Source organism: Triticum aestivum, chromosome 1D (genome assembly GCF_018294505.1).
Source record: "Triticum aestivum cultivar Chinese Spring chromosome 1D, IWGSC CS RefSeq v2.1, whole genome shotgun sequence".
In the NCBI taxonomy this organism is placed as follows: Eukaryota; Viridiplantae; Streptophyta; class Magnoliopsida; order Poales; family Poaceae; genus Triticum; species Triticum aestivum.
This window is the reverse complement of record NC_057796.1, coordinates 30,471,451-30,488,269: the sequence shown is the minus strand read 5'-3', so window position 1 is coordinate 30,488,269 and position 16,819 is coordinate 30,471,451. Positions and strand designations below refer to the sequence as shown.

General features: G+C 41.2%; 1 protein-coding gene across 2 annotated transcripts; it reads right to left on the bottom strand.

Annotated features, from left to right (window-relative positions):
- Positions 1 to 753: 753 nt before the first annotated feature.
- LOC123180084 (putative potassium transporter 12) lies at positions 754 to 6,407 on the bottom strand. 2 transcript variants are annotated; one of them, XM_044592045.1, is made up of 11 exons: positions 5,966 to 6,407; positions 5,741 to 5,890; positions 5,349 to 5,625; positions 4,826 to 5,051; positions 4,070 to 4,315; positions 3,944 to 3,994; positions 3,391 to 3,651; positions 3,243 to 3,295; positions 3,056 to 3,170; positions 2,668 to 2,922; positions 754 to 1,927 (listed from the first exon to the last, which is right to left on the bottom strand). In XM_044592045.1, the coding sequence occupies exons 3-11, from the start codon at positions 5,466 to 5,468 to the stop codon at positions 882 to 884; spliced, it is 2,373 nt and encodes a 790-aa protein (XP_044447980.1). In that variant the 5' UTR covers positions 5,469 to 5,625; positions 5,741 to 5,890; positions 5,966 to 6,407; the 3' UTR covers positions 754 to 881. The 2 variants fall into 2 exon arrangements, with proteins under 2 accessions (XP_044447980.1, XP_044447981.1); XM_044592046.1 differs by lacking the exons at positions 5,349 to 5,625; positions 5,741 to 5,890; positions 5,966 to 6,407 and having other exon boundaries at positions 4,070 to 4,186; positions 4,272 to 4,315.
- Between the last annotated feature and the right edge of the window lie 10,412 nt (positions 6,408 to 16,819).

Genomic DNA, 16,819 nt, shown 5'->3' with positions numbered 1-16,819 from the left:
ATCCTCATTTGTGATGCTATTTTGTGGTGTATAATTTCTCAAGGGTAGTGTACCAGATTGAGAAGAAAACACGTCAACAAATAACAAATATAGTATAGCAAATATGGTATAACTCAAATTAAACAACATATGGCAAATCTAGCCGCGCAAATGCGCGGGTCACTCGGCTAGTCTAAAATTAATAGAATAAGTTATTTTAGACCCCATAAGAATATTGGGAGGCTATTTATAAATGTTAAAGTGAATTCACCATGTGAAATTCCTCAATTTAAATAGATTCACAACCTAAGCATTTTATTTAAGGTTGGCATGTAATGAATACTTAAGGTTTAATCAACCTCATTTAAAAATTAAGGCACGATGAAATGATAATGCTAAAATAAATTAACAAGCAATTCTAGTTAGGGTAGTGCTAAAATAAATTAACAAGCAATTCTAGTTAGGGTACTACCCTGGGCTGTTACAAGCCATTAGTGTGTTGGTTTAAAGCTTTGCCTGGACATATTATCTGGAATTTGCCACTTGACATGAAACGGAACCTTGGAAGAGAAACTTGATCTAAAAAACTACATATTGTAAGCCCCCCAAAAAGGCATTTTCATGATGAGCAGCAGTGTGTTATCATGTCACTGTCAGGCAACACCTTTTACCAATCTTATGGTAAACATGCATTTGCATTTTCCTTCTCCCGTTTACAGGGAATGATTATTGTGAGCACACCATCTACAAAATTAAAGCTTTCTGACAAGAACAGAATGATGAATGAGGCTCACTCGATAACTGACCATTTACAATGTTCACCTGCCCTACACAATTACACAGTACTGCTCACTCTGAATCAGAAGTTCAGAACCAAAAGAACAATAAAAAAGAGAAAAGGTTCAGATATAGTAGATCTGGCCTACGTTGAGAAGGCTTTCATGAGGAACATTGAAAATCACGCTGTGTTCTCTACAGACCTTCCTGAGGAAGGCATACAGGTGATCCACAACAATCCTCTTGATGATCCCTGAATCCCTGCGTGCACGCACAATGGTGTTGCCGAGGATGTGCACGACGCCCGCATCCTTGCAGCTGTTGAGGAACTCCAGTTCGTCGCCGTATGTTTGGCTGGAATACCTTGTTAGGCTGTTGTTCCCTGTTAGTGGCGACTTGGCCAGCACAATGGAATCATGTGATGATGAGTAGCTCAGGTCACTCCCGGAGCACAATGTGTTGCTTCCAGCCTTTTCGCTCATCAGCAACGCATTAGCGGATCTCTCGACCTTTTGCTCCGACATGGTGAAGTCCTCAGAATCAGAATAGCCATCCATCATGCTCTCAAGTCTGACAAAGATCAGGAGCCGGTCAAGAAGCATCTTCTCAAAGTCGTCGTGCTTCTTGTGGATGTCCTTGTACCCGTACCTCGTGACACAGCGGAACATGTGAAAGTTCTTTGGCCCGATCCTCTTCATGACAAACCGTTCTTCAACTGGGACGGTGTACACCGGAAGGTACTTGACACACACAAAGACAACCACGGAGTGGATGGCAGGGAGGTTGGTGATGAAATGGGAGAAGATATGCGGAACACCACTCGCCAACTCGGTGTACACAAAGCCAATCCCAGGAACCCTAACAAGACCAAGGCTCGGCCCGAGTCCTAGAATCCAGGCCATGGAAACCTTGCTGTGCATCTCAAACTCATACCGCTTCACGGTGCAGAAATGCCACACGTACATGATGATAAAGAAGGTGATTGCAACGGCAAGTGGCACCCAACCACCTTCATCCACCTTATTGATGCAGGCTATGAAGTACGGGAACTCCACCATCAACGAGAGCACAAGAAAGGTGACAACAAGGATCCAGTGGCTCTTCCATACTAGCAGCATTATTGGGACCATGAGGAATGTCGTTACCAGCATAACTATCACAACTGCTGTGCCTGTTCAGATAGCATGACATGCAAATAAGTAGGGCGTAATCTGCAGAATGCAGGGTGCATTACAAAGGTTCAGCTCCACTTGCTTTTAGAAGCTTATTAGTTGCCAATTTACAAAAGGTTCTTAACAAAATTCAGTTTTTTGTTTTGGTTAAGTGCTACTGCTCACTAGTTGATGCTGGCCCACTTCACTTTTCAGAAAAGGAAACCTAATTTATAGACCATAGGGCCATGGCCGGCTTTGTCAATGAGACATAACGATACACCAGGTCAGGCATACCAACCTAACGGAGGGGAGAATAAAAGTTCAAAACATGAAACATTAACAGAGAGAAACATAGAAACCTAATTTAGCTTAGACTAAGCTTGCAATGGAAACATAGTAAATGTTAGGCTAGCCTGAATCAAACATTACAATCCATGGTGATTGAAAGTCCAGTTTGGATTCTCCAGCTATCAGTTCTCATTTCAGTGATTTCTTTTGTTTAATTATTTGTACAAACGAATGCACTGCACATATTGTGTGATAAAGTTCTGGACATATTGTTAAAAGATGCTGATTCTGTTTGTCCAGCGGTCAAATGAAAGATACCCTAGCTATCCTCTGTTTCACAGCAACGTGAAAACTTGATTAACTTACAAACTGAAGTGAGTAGCGTAAAAAAGAGAAACAACAAACCTTAGTTCTCCTATTCAGTTATATGTTCAGAGATGCAAAAGAAGCTGTGAAAAGTAAAGCTCACCGTATGCATTTCCGATCTGGATTTGGTTCTTAAATCCAGCAGTCACAGCAATGCAAAGAATCATAAGTACCCAGTTGATGTCAGGGATGTAAATCTGCCCAAGGAATTTTTTTGAGGTGTGCACAACACTGACACGGGGAAAACAGCCCAGCGCAAGAGCCTGCTTTATAATCGAGTAGGTAGCAGATATGGTGGCTTGACTTGCAACTATTGCTGCGAGAGTTGCAATGACGAAGGCTGGCCAATATATGGCATCTGCAGTGATCAATCATCTTACAATGAGTATATCATAGAATGGTGGGATATGCATTATGTCAATCTGTACATCGTGGACAAGATGCATTGATAATGTTTCTTGACATAAAATGGTAATTTTATATGTAGGGACCTGGAATGGAGCGGTAGAAGGCATCAACTACATGATCCTTGTGGACAATAATATAAGCAGCCTGCCCAGTGTACGCAAGGAGAAGGCAAGGGAACACCACTAACGTGAAAGCAATCTGCACATAGACATTATTACTTTATCAAAGCAATATATCGATCATAATTGATTTAATGAAGGTTCTCACTACCTGAATAGCCAATACAGGGAAATGACATAGATCAGCAAATAATGCTTCGGTCCCTGAAAAGAAAGGTGATACAGGTAATTCTCCTGTTTCTCATGATCACTCCAAAATGTGATTAATCAATGGAACGCATATGAGAATTGCTAATGACCTGTGATGCTAAGCATAACTCCTCCAAGAGAGGTCCAGATCTCAGACTTCGCTCGTCGGAGAAACCGGTAGATATAGACTGGATTATATGCTTTTAGAACTGAACTGTTATACTTGTGTATGTTGAATGCCCCGACGCTCCCAATAAGAATAAACCAAAGGAACACTAAAGGTGCAAAGAGCCACCCAACTTTATCTGTACCATAGTGTTGCATGCTGAATAATCCGATTAATATGGTCACCGCGACGATTACAACCACATCTGTCAGATATTGAAGAAACAAATGTCAAACGGTTTCACAACAATACTAGAACAACGGCTCGTGTTCCTCGCTAGATCACAAAAAAAATGATTGGATCAGTCTAGCTACTGAAATTCGCAATGTTTGCCTATGGATCTTTTTAGATATATGACAGACACTGATTTCTTCCTCTCATTACGCTCAAGTTCACGTTGTTATATAGTATCACCATACAAACACCGCTTAAAGAATTAAGCAGAATTGCCCACACAACACTTGCGCAAAGATAATCATATAAAAGAACAGACTTACCTGTACTCATCTTCGGATTCTGAACTCGTATTCCACCTGTTGCAGAGAGAACTGCAGAACATGAACATAAAAGTTACGATCCAAGTTCCAGTTGTATTACGTGGGCAAAACTATGTTGCCAAATACCTGATATAGCAGGAGTAAGGATCCCATCTCCAATGGCGGTACAGGTACCAATAAGAACAAGAATAAGAAGACAGTTCTTTTTATATGCATGTCCCTCTAGCCATCTCTTCACTTTTGCTGCAAGCGAATTCTCCTCATAAGTTTGTCGGCTATATGTCGTTAGTTCTTCATCAGTCTTATGTTGATTGGGTATAGTGCTGACCTTTGCATGCCGGCAAAGTAGAGAATAAAGAGCAAAAGTGCCACCTGTAAATAAAAATAAAGTTGTTAGCTTAAAGTTGTGCAAACAAACTAAGAAACCCAAGGAGACAGTTAAGAAACTGTTGTCCCAGCAGAAAATAAAATGCGTTCTGTACTTCACCTCTCAAGATATTCATGATTAGTAAAGTGTTGTGCACCGATAATTGTGGTGTACAATGTTTAATCCTTGTTGATAGAAATCTAATCACCATAATGCTGTCATGTAAATAGATTCCAGTATATACAAACCTAATCAATTGATAAAATTGCAGAATCTGTGCTGAGAAATTCTACCATAATTTCTGTTGTGTGACAGTGTATGATTCTACCTTTGCCCATCAAATAAAATGGTAAAGTTACAGAAACTTTGCACTTGCCCATGCTAAACTCCAATTAACTACATGTGCAAATGTTTAAGAACTATCCTTTCTACAATTACACTCATATTCTTGCAAATACCCGAACAATCATAAAAATAGCAAATATGGATAAGCTTGCGAGGATATGACATCTCACCTTGACCATTATCATTTGCCCGTAAGACAACAAAAACATACTTCATCAGAGGAATGAGCGTGAGGGTGTAAATGATCAATGAAAGAGCTCCAATAACATCCTCATCATTGTCAACCCCATGCGGAAATATATTGTAGAAAACATACAATGGCGATGTACCTAAGTCACCAAAGACTACACCAAGGCTCTGAAATGCAAGCCTTAGTAACAAAACTGATGAGAACTTCTGCATAAACAAAAGGAAGAGCCACTTTAGTTTCAGAAAGGGCAAGAACATGACAGAGATGCAGGAAATCACAGTTTACACCAAGTAAGATATGGTCCCTGGTCTTCTTTATATTAAAATAGTGCCAGTTACTATCAATTCAACACTATCATTGATAGTACCAAAGAAGCACTAAACTTTATTTCAGATGGATACAAAAAGACATATGAGATGCTCTGTACTCACGAAAGCAGAGTTCACCGGAATATAATATTAAATTCAGCACGCAAGTAGTAATATCCAAATGTACTTACAGACCTTTTCTATGTACATGTTCTTGAGCCTGCTAGCCTCCTCATCCATGGGCACATCAAGATCCTTATCGAGCTCCCAAATGCTCCCGGGGTTCGTCGTCTCCATATCTGATGTTGACGCCATCAGCCTCCTTGAAGCTCAAAACACCAGGAACTTTCCCAAAGGCCCAAATCGGTCTTTGCAGCAGCACAACTGAATAAAAGCCTTTTCAGCCCCACCGAAAGAACTCCAGAATCAAGCACCGCTGTTCAACCTCTCACTCGCGATTCCACCTCAAATCCTGAAAATAAGAGAGTCCCCTTGCTCTAATCAAACGCCAATCTTTGAAGAATGACCAAGAAAGAGAAAAATCGTCCAGGTCAGAATGCGGCTTCAAATCTCTACGGCAAACTCACCCCTGTCTGATCCCGGAAAGAACCAAAAAATTGGAGGCTTGGTCCACAACACTGTACTCGTATTGGAGGGTCCAATCTGTCACACCTCGCTCTACAGTTGCAAATGGATCACCACCTGCATCTTAGTCATCTCCAGAAGTTGCGTCTTTGCTGGCCGTCGGGAAATTTGTTTAGCGTCGACAATGAAGGGCAGGAGGTAGCACCGTAGCAGGGGAATGGACATACCTCAAACCCTCAGTTCGGTGCTCTGTCTGCGATTGGGGAGAAGCAGCCCCTCCCCTCCCCTCCCCTCCCCCGGGTTAATTGAGCGGCGGCAGCCCGGGTCAGCCGTCCGCCGCCCGCCTGTGCGTCCCCCGTGGACTCGAGCGGCGGCGGTGGTTGGCTGAGGTGAGGAATCGAGCGGCGGCACCGGTGGAGGTCGAGGACTCGAGCGGTGGCGGGAGGCGACGAATCAAGGACGGCGGCCTCCCATGGTGATCTGTGGACTCAGGCGGAGCCGGCACGCGGGCTCGCGGCGGCGGCGCAGGCAATGCTCGGATCAGGTCTCAGGTGGCGGCGGGCATTGGGATTTGGGAGCGAGCACGAGGAGGAGTGGAAATAGAGCGATTCGGAAACCTAGCTCGCGGTGGTTTATTGCAGTAGTACTACTGTAGTAGAGTCAATGAGAGTGCGGCCGTCCTCAACACGGCGACCACCTGGTCTGCTCAATCTCAAGAGTGGCTATTGTTGTGGGATTCGTGCCATAAAATGTTTTGCTCTCTCATTTGAATTGAATTGAATATAATTTTTTGAATTCTATTGAATACAAGCCTCTATGAAGACTGATTTGTATGATTCGACAAATGGTTTAACTGCGGCACGGCTCAGTATGGGGCATATTTTGGCCGGCTTCGGTCCTTTTCACCCATCCGATGCGGACTTTTACCGTGCTGGCCAGTGGTCAAAGGATATGGATTATAGGTGAAACCATAGTGTGTTGCATTGGTCACATGTCCTCGTTTGGCCCTTTTTAAATTGACCAAAGACTTTGGGAGCCAACCCAAATCGATTAAACCATAAAAGCCCTAAAGCCATGCTCAATGCCTAGAAAAAATTAACATTGGAACTGACCTTCTTCATTCTTTGCTATGTTAGCTGTGCAAATTAATTACAAAAAATGTCATTTATCTATTGCTATTGTGAAATTAGAAAGTTTCTATAGCCAACAGAAAAATGAAGAGAAATCCAGTACATACACAACATTTAAAATAAAAGACTGTGCTAATGTCCGGCCGTTCGGAACATTAGCAACAGACCCGACTTTTCCTTTATTCATCCAAAGTAGGTGCATGCATGCATGTGGTTGGTTTTTTGAAAAAAAAAGAGAACGCACACGGATTATTTTTCTCAATTGTTGCATGCATGCATATAAGACGAAAATGATGATGTCAACAGAGATTCCATCGAATTCAAAAAATCAAAATGTTTTGTAGCTCTAACCGTCGCTCCGATTGAAAAACTGTTTTCACATAAAAGATTTGTCGCGACGAGGCCTTCGAAACTAGATCCCATGTTGATATGTTTCGATGACTTTTTTTTCAGGTCAAAGGTTATCAGCCCCACGCTAAGTAAGTTATCAAATCTGAGGTATATAAGTTATCGTCATGTTACATAGAAATTACCAGGGCATAAAAATGGCTCCTCCAACATTCTCTCAACATGCAAATGCAGTAGAGCACGGGAAACCTGATGTCATTGTAAATTCTTGCTATTTCAAAACTGTAAAATGTTTTATAGCTAAAACTGTCGTTTTTGATTGAAAAAATCGTTTTCACATAAAAAATCCATCGCGATGAAAACTTTGAAACTAGATCTCATGTTGGCATGTTTTGATCACTTTTTTGGTCAATAGTTACCATAAAGTTATCAGTTATGTTATATGTGTACTAACATGTTATTTATGCAAAAGTGACCGGAGATGTGTCTCCACGACTTCTTTCCCCTGAGTCAAATTTACCGTGCGATTTTTACCTAAGTTATCAGCTTCAGATGCATACATTACCGTGCTATTTGCACAGAAGTAACCGGGGTATGTTTCAATAACTTTTTATTCGGGTCTTAAGTTATCAGGTCAATGATGTGTGAGTTACCATGCTATTGACAAAAAAGTTACCAGGGGTATATTTGATCAACAACCCTCCCCCACCCATCATCACTGTTGCCAAAAGTTATCAGGACTGGGGCACATAAGTTATTAGGTCTGCAATGTGTGAGTTATCATGTTATTCACACACAAAATTACCAAGGGTATATTGCATCAACCACCCTTCCCCCCTTCCGGTCACCAAAGTTTATCAATACTAGGGTAAATTAGTTATCACGTCTACGATGTGTGAGTTACCGTGATATGCACATAAAAGTTACCGGCGGTATATTTCATCACCCCTCCCTCGCGAAAAGTACCATGACCGGGGTGCATAAGTTATCGGGTCTCCGATGTGTGAGTTACCATACTATTCACACAAAAGTTACCGGGGGATATTTGATGGCCACCCCCCCCCCCCCCCGGCCAAAGTTATCAGGACTCGGGTACATAATATATCAGGTCTGTGATGTGTGAGTTATCATGATATTCCACAACTTATAATGTAGTATGAAATAATGTATTATCTCTGTATAAAGTTAGTACAAAGTCGAGTCACGTATTTTGGAGCGGAGGAAGTACAAGAAAAGGCCAACAAACAACAAAAGAACAGTTTTTTTATTTCCTGCCATGGGGTTTAAAAAGGTCAAATAGATAGTTTCCATTTGTAAGATAATAAGTAGTATTATGTGAGTTGGTCATTGGCATTGTACAACACTCAACGGACCTGGGTTCGAACCCTACTATGTGCACATTATTTTTGCTCCATCGGAATGGAAAAATGAGAAACAGAAAATCAGTAGCGACAGCGACGAAACGGACAGCATCTGAACAGTGCGGATCTGTTGTAAACGATCAGTTGGCAGGAAATTAGCTTTTGCGTAAAATAAAAGACTTGTTTATTCATGTCATCTTGCAAAGTCTTTGCAAGGTAAAGAAAATGTGGTTAATGAGACAAATAAGATAAGCATCACATAAATTCAAAGGCTAGTGCACATTATTTTTGCTCCATCGGAATGGAAAAATGAGAAACAGAAAATCAGTAGCGACAGCGACGAAACGGACAGCATCTGAACAGTGCGGATCTGTTGTAAACGATCAGTTGGCAGGAAATTAGCTTTTGCGTAAAATAAAAGACTTGTTTATTCATGTCATCTTGCAAAGTCTTTGCAAGGTAAAGAAAATGTGGTTAATGAGACAAATAAGATAAGCATCACATAATTTCAAAGGCTAACATGCGTGGCGTCCTAGACTCAACGTTGTTGCATGTTAGTACATTAGACATGTATAATCATGAGTGTGGACCGCATTGGCCACTTACGGCGCAGAAGTCTTCGTGTGCGCTCGTTCCTGCCGCATATGGGCTACGATGTGTAGGGTATGGTCCACCTACTAATGCTCCTGACATTGGTGCTATACACTGAGAAGAAAGCTGATGCACATTGCTATACATGAAGTTATGTCCTATCCAACGCAAATTTTGGCATCAGCGGGTCTGTTGATAGTTGTTATATCTGCCACCGTGTGCAGCGGGTCATTTCTCGGTCAAGTGATGGTTATATCTTGTTGTCATGTCATTTATACCTGACGAGGTTACCTTTTAAGGGTAGGCTCATGAAGGTCCAAGGTATCATGAACCATAGGGTCCATACATGAGATATACTTAGATCAATCTCAATCTTCTAGGAGGTCACTCGGACATTCCTGTTATTCAAACGAACTAGAACTTCATGTACTTAGATAGATGAAGTTAATCGGATATGTAAACTACTCGGGGTAAATGAAGCTGAACAACCAACAGAGGTATATGAGGCGTCAAGATGATAGTGGAACATACATATTAATATTAACTCCATCAGTTACCATTTGTAGTGGGTTTAATCGATGTAACACTTTAATCCCCTCTAACAGCAGAGGCTAAAGGTTCGGCACACTCTATATAAGCCGCTCTCAAGTTCGTACACAGGGGTTCGCATCTCATTGTAATCCCCATCAGACACTGAGAAAGAAAAAGACAAGAGCTCGAGACGTAGGGTTGTTACACTTGTTGTGTCACACTTGCGCCTAGCTAGATCCAGCGTCTCTCGTACTCCTATCTCATTGTTGGAGTCATCCCATGATAATAGCCAACTTAATAGCCAACATGTATAATATTGCCTCTGTAAAATAATATAAGACATTTTAGATCACTAAAGTAGTGATCTAAAAGATCTTATATTAGAGGGAGTAGTTAGTTGCAAATAAGTACTACTTTGTTAATACATGGAACATCTCAACTCTCATGATATTTCTTGGACCTTTGTTGTAGTTGACTCTTAATCTACAACCCACTTTCCTTCACTCCCTATTCTCTCACATTCAACTCAACAAGAATATAATACTGTAGTCCTTATAGTCCCCTTACACCCCCTTGTTATATTTGCTCTTAGGAAAACTCCAACATCGTTCACCAAATCGACCCTAACCGTCCGAACCACGCAGACCAGGCACTTTTTGCCATCCAACGTTGTGCATCAAAGCGTCTGCGGCTCGGTCCGAACATCTAAAATCCCGCAAACCGGAATCAATGATGGGGGAGGTTTGCGGCCGTCTGGATATCTGCCATGTAGGCCTACGTCGCCCGGACCCAAGCAAAACGAAGGCGGAACTGGCACATTTGAACAATTCCACCACTGTCTCCGTGCGAAAGCCCGCATTTTTTCCACTATCCGCTTTGTTCGCCGCCCACCACCATCCTGTTCCCGTCTGTTTTGCCGTTCACTACCGTGATGGAGCCGTTTTTCCTTTTCTTTTCTTCCTTTAGCTATTTTTTTATTTCCAAATTTTTGGTGGGTTTTCTTTTTTTTCTTCTGGTTTTCCCTTTCTTTTTATAGGTTTCATGTACAATAAACATTTTATTAATATATAATGAATGTCTTTAATACATGTTGAATTTTTTTAAAATATACATCAAAAAATTTCTAATGTACTAATTTTTTCTAATATAGGATGAACTTTTGATAAATATTTTATATAAGGTAAAAATAATAATATATTATGATTTTTTTTGAAAAATAACATTTTTAAAATACTTTTCATATTATTCAATAGGTTTTTTTTAGAGAAAATCCGATTATAAAACCATAGAGCAAAAACAAAATAAAAACCCAAGTGAGCTCACCAGAGTGGGCCGGCCCATTGCGCCTTGCTGAGGAGTAGCCTCAACTTTTTTTTTGAATTATCATGAATCCATTCCAATCGAATATTGAATAATCAAATTCTTCAAACGCCAAAGGGCACCAAATAGGAGGTCTCTTGTATCGCATTGGAGGCGCCAGTGCTATATATCGCTAAGTACGAGCCCAAACAAGCACTCGCCTACAACATCCCGTGGTGGGCCAGCCCGCTACTATGGCAGTTCTTTTTATTTTAAGCCCTGGGGACTCCAAGCAGGTTGTTGTTGGGGAAACGTAGTAATTTCAAAAAAATTCCTACGCACACGCAAGATCATGGTGATGCATAGCAACGAGAGGGGAGAGTGTTGTCCACGTACCCTCGTAGACCGACAGCGGAAGCGTTATCACAACGCGGTTGATGTAGTCGTACGTCTTCACGATCCGACCGATCAAGTACCGAACGTACGGCACGTCCGAGTTCTACACACGTTTAGCTCGATGACGTCCCTCGAACTCCGATCCAGCCGAGTGTTGAGGGAGAGTTTCGTCAGCACGACGGCGTGGTGACGATGATGATGTTCCACCAACGCAGGGCTTCGCCTAAGCTCCGCAACGGTATTATCGAGGTGTAATATGGTGGAGGGGGGCACCGCACACGGCTAAGAGATCTCAAGGATCAATTGTTGTGTCTCTGGGGTGCCCCCTGCCCCATATATAAAGGAGCAAGGGGGAGGCAGCCGGCCAAGGGGAGAGGCGCGCCATAGGGGGGAGTCCTACTCCCACCGGGAGTAGGACTCCTCCTTTCCTTGTGGGAGTAGGAGAAGGGAAGGGGGAAGGAGAAAGAAGGAAGGGTGCGCCCCCTTCCCTAGTCCAATTCGGACCAGACCATGGGGAGGGGTGCGGCCACCTTTTGAGGCCTTTCTCTCCTTTCCCGTATGGCCCATTAAGGCCCAATACGAATTCCCGTAACTCTCCGGTACTCCGAAAAATACCCGAATCACTCGGAACCTTTCCGAAGTCCGAATATAGTCGTCCAATATATCGATCTTTACGTCTCGACCATTTCGAGACTCCTCGTCATATCCCCGATCTCATCCGGGACTCCGAACTCCTTCGGTACATCAAAACTCAATAAAACTGTCATCGTAACGTTAAGCGTGCGGACCCTACGGGTTCGAGAACTATGTAGACATGACCGAGACACGTCTCCGGTCAATAACCAATAGCGGGACCTGGATGCCCATATTGGCTCCCACATATTCTACGAAGATCTTTATCGGTCAGACCGCATAACAACATACGTTGTTCCCTTTGTCATCGGTATGTTACTTGCCCGAGATCCGATCGTCGGTATCTCGATACCTAGTTCAATCTCGTTACCGGCAAGTCTCTTTACTCGTTCCGTAATACATCATCCCGCAACTAACTCATTAGTCACAATGCTTGCAAGGCTTATAGTGATGTGCATTACCGAGTAGGCCCAGAGATACCTCTCCGACAATCGGAGTGACAAATCCTAATCTCGAAATACGCCAACCCAACAAGTACCTTTGGAGACACCTGTAGAGCACCTTTATAATCACCCATTTACGTTGTGACGTTTGGTAGCACACAAAGTGTTCCTCCGGTAAACGGGAGTTGCATAATCTCGTAGTCATAGGAACATGTATAAGTCATGAAGAAAGCAATAGCAACATACTAAACGATCGGGTGCTAAGCTAACGGAATGGGTCAAGTCAATCACGTCATTCTCCTAATGAGGTGATCTCGTTAATCAAATGACAACTCATGTCTATGGCTAGGAAACATAACCATCTTTGATTAACGAGCTAGTCAAGTAGAGGCATACTAGTGACACTCTGTTTGTCTATGTATTCACACATGTATTATGTTTCCGGTTAATACAATTCTAGCATGAATAATAAACATTTATCATGATATAAGGAAATATATAATACTTTATTATTGCCTCTAGGGCATATTTCCTTCAGTCTCCCACTTGCACTAGAGTCAATAATCTAGTTCACATCGCCATGTGATTTAACATCAATAATTCACATCACCATGTGATTAACACCCATAGTTCACATCTCTATGTGACCAACACTCAAAGGGTTTTACTAGAGTCAATAATCTAGTTCACATCGCTATGTGATTAACACCCAAAGAGTACTAAGGTGTGATCATGTTTTGATTGTGAGATAATTTTAGTCAACAGGTCTGTCACATTCAGATCCGTAAGTATTTTGCAAATTTCTATGTCTACAATACTCTGCACGGAGCTACTCTAGCTAATTGCTCCCACTTTCAATATGTATCTAGACCGAGACTTAGAGTCATCTAGTTTTAGTGTCAAAACTTGCATCGACGTAACCCTTTACGACGAACCTTTTGTCACTTTCATAATCGAGAAACATATCCTTATTCCACTAAGGATAATTTTGACCGCTGTCCAGTGATCTACTCCTAGATCACTATTGTACTCCCTTGCCAACATCAGTGTAAGGTATACAATAGATCTGGTACACAGCATGGCATGCTTTATAGAACCTATGGCCAAGGTATAGGGAATGACTTTCATTCTCTGTCTATCTTCTGCCGTGGTCGGGCTTTGAGTCTTACTCAATTTCACACCTTGTAACACAGGCAAGAACTCTTTCTTTGACTATTCTATTTTGAACTACTTCAAAATCTTGTTAAGGTATGTACTCATTGAAAAAACTTATCAAGCGTCTTGATCTATCTCTATAGATCTTGATGCTCAATATGTAAGCAGCTTCACCGAGGTCTTTCTTTGAAAAAACTCCTTTCAAACACTCCTTTATGCTTTGCAGAATAATTCTATATTATTTCCGATCAACAATATGTCATTCACATATACTTATCAGAAATGCTGTAGTGCTCCCACTCACTTTCTTGTAAATACAGGCTTCACCGCAAGTCTGTATAACTCTATATCCTTTGATCAACTTATCAAAGTGTATATTCCAACTCCGAGATGCTTGCACCAGTCCATAGATGGATCGCTGGAGCTTGCATATTTTGTTAGCACTTTTAGGATTGACAAAATCTCCTGGTTGCATCATATACAACTCTTCTTTAATAAATCCATTAAGGAATGTAGTTTTGTTTATCCATTTGCCAGATTTCATAAAATGCGGCAATTGCTAACATGATTCAGACAGACTTTAAGCATAGATACGAGTGAGAAACTCTCTCATCGTAGTCAACACCTTGAACTTGTCGAAAACCTTTTGCGACAATTCTAGCTTTGTACATAGTAACACTACTATCAGCGTTTGTCTTCCTCTTGAAGATCCATTAATCTCAATGGCTCGCCGATCATCGGGCAAGTCAACCAAAGTCCATACTTTGTTATTCATACATGGATCTTATCTCAGATTTCATGGCTTCAAGCCATTTCCCGGAATCTGGGCTCATCATCGCTTCCTCATAGTTCGTAGGTTCGTCATGATCAAATAACATGACCTCCAGAACAGGATTACCGTACCACTCTGGTGTGGATCTTACTCTGGTTGACCTACGAGGTTCAGTAATAACTTGATCTGAAGTTCCATGATCATCATCATTAACTTCCTCACTAATTGGTGCAGGAGTCACAGGAACAGATTTCTGTGATGAACTACTTTCCAATAAGGGAGCAGGTACAGTTACCTCATCAAGTTCTACTTTCCTCCCACTCACTTCTTTCGAGAGAAACTCCTTCTCTAGAAAGGATCCATACTAAGCAACGAATGTCTTGCCTTCGGATCTGTGATAGAAGGTGTACCCAACTGTCTCCTTTGGGTATCCTATGAAGACACATTTCTCCGATTTGGGTTTGAGCTTATCAGGATGAAACTTTTTCACATAAGCATCGCAACCCCAAACTTTAACAAACGACAACTTTGGTTTCTTGCCAAACCACAGTTCATAAGGCGTCGTCTCAATAGATTTTGATGGTGCCCTATTTAACGTGAATGTAGCTGTCTCAAATGCATAACCCCAAAACGATAGTGGTAAATTGGTAAGAGACATCATAGATTGCACTATATCCAATAAAGTACGGTTATGACGTTCGGACACACCATTATGCTGTGGTGTTCCAGGTGGCGTGAGTAGTGAAACTATTTCACATTGTTTTAACTGAAGGCCAAACTCGTAACTAAAATACTCTTCTCCACGATCAAATCGTAGAAACTTTATTTTCTTGTTACGATGATTTTCGCTTCACTCTGAAATTATATGAACTTTTCAAATGTTTCAGACTTCTGTTTCATTAAGTAGATATACCCATATCTGCTCAAATCATCTGTGAAGGTCAGAAAATAATGATACCTGCTACGAGCCTCAATATTCATCGGACCACACACACACACACACACACACATTGATGTCTGCCATGTGAAACATTATTTTATAGATGTTTAACACTTGTACAAATATATGTTTTGCTTTCGACTTTTTTCATACACATTGTACATTTTTTTATACATGTTTAACATATTTCTTATACATATTTTTGAATAGTTATTCAAATACATGTTAGACTATGTAAAATACATGTTGAAACATTTTTCTGAATGATAATGTTTAAAATATGCGAGCATTTTAAATACATGTTTAGCATTTTTCATACATGATCAACATTAATTCAAATAAATGCTGAAAAAGATTTTATCAAATATGTGCTACACATATTTCAAATAATTTTGAAGTATTATTTGAATTTTAAGTATTTTTCTTCTAAAGTACAGGAACTTTTTTTACATTTTTATCAATATTCTTAATAATGTCATGAACACAACTTTTGAAATGTGTGAACATTTTTTAAATGAAAAGTAATATTTTTTGAATTCTGCAAAACATGATTTTCGACTTACACAAACACTTATTGACATTATTCAGTCATTTTAGAAAAAGGTCACATACGTTTTTTTCAAAACATGTAATCATTTTTAAATGTTACAAACATTTATTTGAATGCTATCAACATATTTCTAAGTTATGCTAACAACTTTTTACAGTGCGTTAACATTTTGGAAATTCCGTTTTTAATTTAACTAGGACACCGATAAAGCCCACACGTGTGGGCGTTAAGGGGTCTGGCCACATGTTTTGTGTGGTGTCTAAGAGAACCAGCCCACACATTTACGTGTGGGCAAAACAAGTAATGTCCACATACTTCTTTTTTTGCCTCGCGGTCCCTCCCACATGCCTTCGTATGGGCAAAATAGATAACGCCCACACGCTCATACGTCAGGCCTCCTACCTTATGGTCCCGCACGTCCGCATGACAGTCACCACGCGTCCCCGCAGTTGCCATGGTCCGGACCCTCTTCCATGTTCGTTTAACTGCAATTGCCATGTTGCTGAACTACAATTGCCATGGTTGCTCAACTGCAGTTGTCATCTCAGGTCAAGTGCCAGATGCCATTTTTGGACAACTGCAGCTGTTGCCATGTGTGGTTTGGTCTACTACAGTTGCCATGATTTGAAAACTTTAGGAGTTGCCACCTACTAACTCTAGGCAGTTGCCATGTAGCACTACAAAAAAGACATGGCAAAATAACATGTTCGGGTAAAGAGAGAGTTGCCATCTGCTTACAAGCACACTAGGGGCAGTTGCCTTGTACCCTGCAAAACACATGGCATCTGACAGCTTTGGGTGTCGGAGAGGAGACGGGCGTGTGGGCGCGGTGGTATCTTTAGGAGTTGCCATCTACTAAACACTAGGCAGTTGCCATGTAGCACTACAAAAAGACATGGCAAAAAAATATGTTCGGGTAAAGAGAGAGTTGC